This window comes from Dendrobates tinctorius, unplaced genomic scaffold, assembly GCF_039654945.1.
Source record: "Dendrobates tinctorius isolate UK_male_01 unplaced genomic scaffold, ASM3965494v1 ptg000152l, whole genome shotgun sequence".
NCBI classification, from domain to species: domain Eukaryota; kingdom Metazoa; phylum Chordata; class Amphibia; order Anura; family Dendrobatidae; genus Dendrobates; species Dendrobates tinctorius.
In genome coordinates, this window is record NW_027361819.1 from 2,399,466 (window position 1) to 2,405,642 (window position 6,177).

Here is a 6,177-nt window from a genome sequence, read left to right on the forward strand (position 1 = left end):
ATATCTGTCTTTTTCATCTCGTGTTATTGCACTTTTTGTTCGGCGGTATGATGATAAAGCATTGTTTTTTGCCTTTTTTTAAGGGGTTCACTAAAGGGGTTAACTAGTGGGACAGTTTTATAGGACGGGTCGTTACGCGACGCAGCAATACTAAATATGTGTATTGTTGTTTTTTTTTATTTACAAAAAAAAAAGAATTAGGGAATTTTTTAAAATTTATTTAGGATTTTTTAAAAAATTATTTTTACACGTGATTTTTTTTAACTTTATTATATAGTCTCAGGGGGAGACGTAATCTTTCTTAGGCGGAATGCGCGCGGTAACTACTGGAGCGTTTGGCACCTTCGGTTACGGGAGCCAACGTGCACACAGCAGGTCTCTGGTCACAGTCACTGTACCTGGATCTATAGCGCGGGCCTGCGCCGTGACGGTGCTCAGAGGACGGAGCACCAAACTTCCACTGCTGCGCGCTGCCTCTTCCCGCCAAGTCTCCCCTCTCTTTCCCACGCCCAGGCTTTTTTTTTATCTCAGCCATGCCCCCTGCTGTCAAGTGCAAAGGTCGGTCCGGGTTGCAAAGCTTTCCTCCGGACAGCAATGGTGACAGCCCCGACAAGAGAGGTTCCCCCGGTCCGGTCCATCTTCTTACACAAACACCACCTTCACCTTTCAAACTCGTCTTAAGTTTTGTGATTTTTCTCCTGTTTCTAGGAGATAAGGTAAGTGTGAGATGATATGATGGACAGGTCCCGGGGCAGCCTGGGGCTCGTCTCTGGGTCACTGGGGTCCGATATGGACCTGGCCCAGGTTTCTGCCCAGGAGATCATACAGACCCTCGGTATCCCAGTCTAACACCTCATGCAGTTAGTCCACACTTCCAAAATGGCACCAAAAAGCCTTCTTATACGGCTCCCCACCACCCTTCTATCACAATGGTGACTCAACATAATGATGTCAGGACCATTTATCCGCAGCGTAGGCCGGGCTCTTCATGGACCAGCCAAGTGCTCCACATCTCCCCTGTAACCTGTCCTCCAAGAGTCTGATTCCTTCATCCAGTCACAGCCCCAAATATGCACCATAACCAATAACATAGATGACCTGCCACCTAGGCAACCTGTCAACTAGATGATCTATCACCTAGGCAACCTGTCAACTAGATGATCTATCACCTAGGCAACCTGTCAACTAGATGATCTATCACCTAGGCAACCTGTCTCCTAGATGACTGATGAATTAGACATTCTGTTATCTAGACAACCGGCAAAGTAAATGATCCATCACCTAGACAACCGGCAAAGTAAATGATCCATCACCTAGACAACCGGCAAAGTAAATGATCCATCACCTAGGCTTGTCACAGGTTGCCAATCACTTATACAACCTGTTATCTCCATGAACCATCACCTAGATGACCTGCCAACTACATGAATCATCACCTAGATGACCGTCACCTTAACAGCCTGTTAGCTACACGAGCTGTAAACTAGACAACCGGTCACCTACATGACCCGCAAATAAAACCCCCAAACTCCTGCAATGTATACAAGAAAGTCCTTTAGTCAATCATTTAATGAGAAAGGTTTATTATTAACCCGCCGCTCACATGATCCAGTAGCCATTACTGTCTCTGTCAGAGCGCAGGTACGTCACCCTCAGAGCTGCATTCACGCTTCTGCTGTACTTCTATCGCCAGGGAGCAGAGCATTGTGGGAGGACAGGTGATGTCACCAGATCGTTTGTGATGTTTAGATAAAGCATAGACATACACTGACAATTTTAATGCAGATTTGGATGTGAGTGGAGTATACAATATGGTCTACAATGGAGGTAGGTACGGTCAGGGTCGCGGCCCCGAGGACTGTAAGTGTGGAGGGGAATAATCTCATCAGAGGCACGATGTGTCCCTTTAATTGGCAAGTGCAGAAATTCACAGCCCGGCGAGTCCAGACGGGAGGGTCACGTGGGGAAATCTCTATTATTTAGGCTCCGAGGCTCCATAGAAACCACCTGAAGAGGAATTCCTGCCGCTGCCTCTCCGCTTTCATCACATTTGAATTTCTCCGTGTTTCACCGACTTCTCATCCGGCGCCGTCCTCATGGCTTTTGCGCAGAATGCGCAGCACTTTGGCGCTTACGTGATGCCGAGGCCGTACGTTGGACACGTCTCCGGCATCCCGCTGGACCAGAACACGTGTGACACGTGGGACGACATCTGGAGATTCCAGGCGCATCCAGAAGACGTCCTGGTGGCCGCTTATCCAAAAGCAGGTACAGGGGAGATCATATTGTCTGCACACTCTAGTCACAGCCAAAGCTGCGTAGTCACCACAGAATTGTGAGCGCAGCTCTGAATGTGACTGGAGGATACTCGGCATTTTATAACTGAGAAGCCTCTTTCTTGAAGGCATCACGTGGATGCAGGAGGTTGTGGATATGATCTGTCAGGAAGGCGACGTGGAAAAATGCCGCCGGGCGCCCACCTACGACAAGCACCCATTTCTGGAAGCCGTGGCGCCAAAACCCGTCCCATCAGGTGAGGAAAATATATATATTATATGTTGCACCAATCCTACACTCTTCTTTCTCAATATTTGGATTGTATTTCTCCCTGTAATCAGCCACTTAATTCTGATCGATAACAAGGAGCAATAACATTGATGGACACTACCAATTATGGCTAAAAGTAGGGTCCGTTCCAGTTCCAGCCACCAATTTCAGAAGCATTTAGTCACCAGGTCGCCCAGGCTTCAAGGAAATGCACAACCTCTGCTCCGTCTTGTCTTCTCCTTGCCTGATCCGTGGCTGCAGTGGTGAAGAGTGAGCTGACCCTTGACTTCCTCTCTTTAAGGACTGCAGTTGGCAGAGAACATGGCGCCTCCGCGCATCCTAAAAACCCACCTTCCCGTCCAGTTGCTGCCGCCATCCTTCTGGGAGCAGGACTGTAAGGTACAGGGATGAAGGAACCACCCGGGGTCCCCATCGTCAGGTTTTTTTTGGATTGATGCTATTTTCCCTTTCTGCGCAGATGATATACGTGGCGCGGAACGCCAAGGACTGCATGGTGTCGTACTATCACTTCCAGAGAATGAACAAAGGTCTCCCGGACCCCGGAGACTGGGGTGACTACTTCTCAACCTTTCTTTCTGGAGAAGGTGGGTGTCAGGGCTTCAATCATCAGCAGTAAGTTAAAGGGGATCCCCAGTAATTATCTGTAATGTTCCTGTAGAAAGAGAATGACGGCGCTGATCTCTATTGACAAGTGGTATCATGTCACTCAGTTGTCAATTTGTTCATACATTTCCAGGAGTTACAGCAAAGAATTGGTAAAATACAGGGTCCTACAAAAAACTGTCCCAACAATGTTATTTTGAGACTAATTCAATTCTATAAAACCAAAATGTCAGAAGAGCCGTCAGGTTCTCGTTAAAACAAATGACCTTGTGAATGAATTCCTAAACTGAGCCTGAGCGACATTCGGTCTTTTACACCATTTACACGATTTCACGATTCTGCCGGTTCGATGGTTATCAGCATTGTGGGAATACAAGCATAAGGAGGTCATCCAGTGAATAACAGATGGAGCTCAACCTCTGTATGTTCTCAAGGGCAAATTGCAGAATTTTGAGAGCAGCTCTGAAAGTGAACATAAAACACTAACACCAACTCTGGTGTAAATCCAGCTGTGTCACTGAAGTGTGTATACAGAAGAGGGAGAACAAAAATCAATACCTGGCCCCTGGGGCGTGCCCATGGCAGTCCCTAAAAAAAATAATTAAAATAGGATAAAATTAATATTGAGTGATGTCAGCAAGCGGGGGAGGATGGGGGGCTGTGACATCACTCAATAATATTAAGGTTAATGAGTGATGTCAGTAATTGGGTGGGGCTGTGACATTTTATGTTGAAGATTTAGGATTTCCTCATCTTACAGTTTTTTGGGGGAGCTGGTTTGACCACGTGCAAGGATGGTGGGATGCAAAGAATCATCATCAGGTTCTTTATATCTTCTATGAGGACATGATGGAGGTAAGAGATGAAATACTGGGTGAAAAGAGGATAGTATTTTCAGGTCAATCTGCAATTACTTATTTTTGCCAGAACACAAGGCGAGAAATTGAGAAAGTGATGAGGTTCCTGGGAAAGGAGCTTTCCAAAGACATCATAGAGGAAGTCTACCAGCAGACCACCTTCCAGGCCATGAAGGGGAATCCAATGGCCAATTATAGCACCATCCCTTCATTTGTGATGGACCAATCAATATCACCCTTCATGAGAAAAGGTAAATGGCCCATAGTGCCCCATAATAACGGCAACATCCACAGCACCCCCATAATAACGGCAACATCCACAGCGCCTCCATAATAACGGCAACATCCAGGGTGCCCCCATAATAAGGCCGGGGTCACACTTGTGAGTGCAATGCGAGAAACTCGCGCGAGTCTCCCGCTTCAATACCTGGCACTGCCGCCGACACTCAGGACCGGAGTGTGCAGCTGCATAGAAATACATGCAGCTGCACACTCCGGTCCGAGTGCCGGCGCCAAGTGTGACCCTAGCCTACAGATGATATCCATACTGCCCCCTAATAACAGTGATATCGACAGTGTCCCCATAATAACGGTGACATTCCACCAAGTGTCCACAGCGCACCCGTAGATATATGGCACATGACGCTGCCGCCTGTGATGTTTCTCCACATGGCCCCTCGGATTATCGAGGAGCATTGCTGCCTGTGATGTCTGGCATTGGACCGAGGTGTGAACGTGGCCTTACAGAGACCTCTCTTACTCCAGGTATTGTGGGAGACTGGAGGAATCATTTCACAGTGGCGCAGGATGAGGTGTTTGAGGAGGAATATGGCAGAAGAATGGAGGGGACGGCGCTGACGTTCCGCACTCATCCCTGAGAATTGCGGCCGCCGAGCATCGCCAGCGCACGACCCAATGTGCCCATAGACGGACAGATATCCGGACACTCGGACATTTCATAGGAAGGTTAACCCTTTGTTTCTGGGACTTGTATAGTAGTGGTCTGATACCGGCGCTGGTCTTAAACTACAAGTCCCAGCACGGAATGGACACTACAGCTTGTTATAGGAATTATAATCCCATCAAAGACCCAGAGAAGAGAGAGGGGTGCAGATCCGTCCATTATACTGGGGCCTGTGTATCTAATCCTATCCTGTGTGATACTGACTGCTGAGCCGTGTATCTAATCCTATCCTGTGTGATACTGACTGCTGAGCCGTGTATCTAATCCTCTCCTGTGTGATACTGACTGCTGAGCCGTGTATCTAATCCTCTCCTGTGTTATACTGACTGCTGAGCCTTGTATCTAATCCTCTCCTGTGTGATACTGACTGCTGAGCCGTGTATCTAATCCTCTCCTGTGTGATACTGTCTGCTGAGCCGTGTATCTAATCCTATCCTGTGTGATACTGACTGCTGAGCCGTGTATCTAATCCTCTCCTGTGTGACACTGACTGCTGAGCCGTGTATCTAATCCTATCCTGTGTGATACTGACTGCTGAGCCGTGTATCTAATCCTATCCTGTGTGACACTGACTGCTGAGCCGTTTATCTAATCCTCTCCTGTGTGATACTGACTGCTGAGCCGTGAATCTAATCCTATCCTGTGTGATACTGACTGCTGAGCCGTGTATCTAATCCTCTCCTGTGTGATACTGTCTGCTGAGCCGTGTATCTAATCCTATCCTGTGTGATACTGACTGCTGAGCCGTGTATCTAATCCTCTCCTGTGTGACACTGACTGCTGAGCCGTGTATCTAATCCTATCCTGTGTGATACTGACTGCTGAGCCGTGTATCTAATCCTATCCTGTGTGACACTGACTGCTGAGCCGTGTATCTAATCCTCTCCTGTGTGATACTGACTGCTGAGCCGTGTATCTAATCCTATCCTGTGTGATACTGACTGCTGAGCTGTGTATCTGAATCTAATCCTATCCTGTGTGATACTGACTGCTGAGCCGTGTATCTAATCCTATCCTGTGTGACACTGACTGCTGAGCCGTTTATCTAATCCTCTCCTGTGTGATACTGACTGCTGAGCCGTGAATCTAATCCTATCCTGTGTGATACTGACTGCTGAGCCGTGTATCTAATCCTCTCCTGTGTGATACTGTCTGCTGAGCCGTGTATCTAATCCTATCCTGTGT

General features: G+C 47.7%; 1 protein-coding gene across 2 annotated transcripts; it reads left to right on the forward strand.

The window, feature by feature from the left end:
* The first annotated feature begins 1,638 nt into the window (after nucleotides 1-1,638).
* Nucleotides 1,639-5,933, forward strand: LOC141050723 (sulfotransferase 1C1-like). 2 transcript variants are annotated; one of them, XM_073547325.1, is made up of 8 exons: nucleotides 1,639-1,718; nucleotides 1,984-2,268; nucleotides 2,405-2,533; nucleotides 2,849-2,946; nucleotides 3,026-3,152; nucleotides 3,932-4,026; nucleotides 4,099-4,279; nucleotides 4,794-5,933. In XM_073547325.1, exons 2-8 carry the CDS (start codon nucleotides 2,097-2,099, stop codon nucleotides 4,904-4,906), a joined length of 915 nt encoding a protein of 304 aa, XP_073403426.1. In that variant the 5' UTR covers nucleotides 1,639-1,718; nucleotides 1,984-2,096; the 3' UTR covers nucleotides 4,907-5,933. The 2 variants fall into 2 exon arrangements, with proteins under 2 accessions (XP_073403426.1, XP_073403425.1); XM_073547324.1 differs by lacking the exon at nucleotides 1,639-1,718 and having other exon boundaries at nucleotides 1,811-2,268.
* The last annotated feature ends 244 nt before the right edge of the window (nucleotides 5,934-6,177 follow it).

Bases quoted from the DNA above. Each gene is read 5' to 3' on its own strand.
- LOC141050723 (XM_073547325.1), top strand. From the start codon at position 2,097: ATGGCTTTTGCGCAGAATGCGCAGCACTTTGGCGCTTACGTGATGCCG. The intron at 2,534-2,848 runs GTGAGGAAAATA...CCTCTCTTTAAG, and splicing joins GCCAAAACCCGTCCCATCAG to GACTGCAGTTGGCAGAGAAC. The intron at 3,153-3,931 runs GTGGGTGTCAGG...CTCATCTTACAG, and splicing joins AACCTTTCTTTCTGGAGAAG to TTTTTTGGGGGAGCTGGTTT.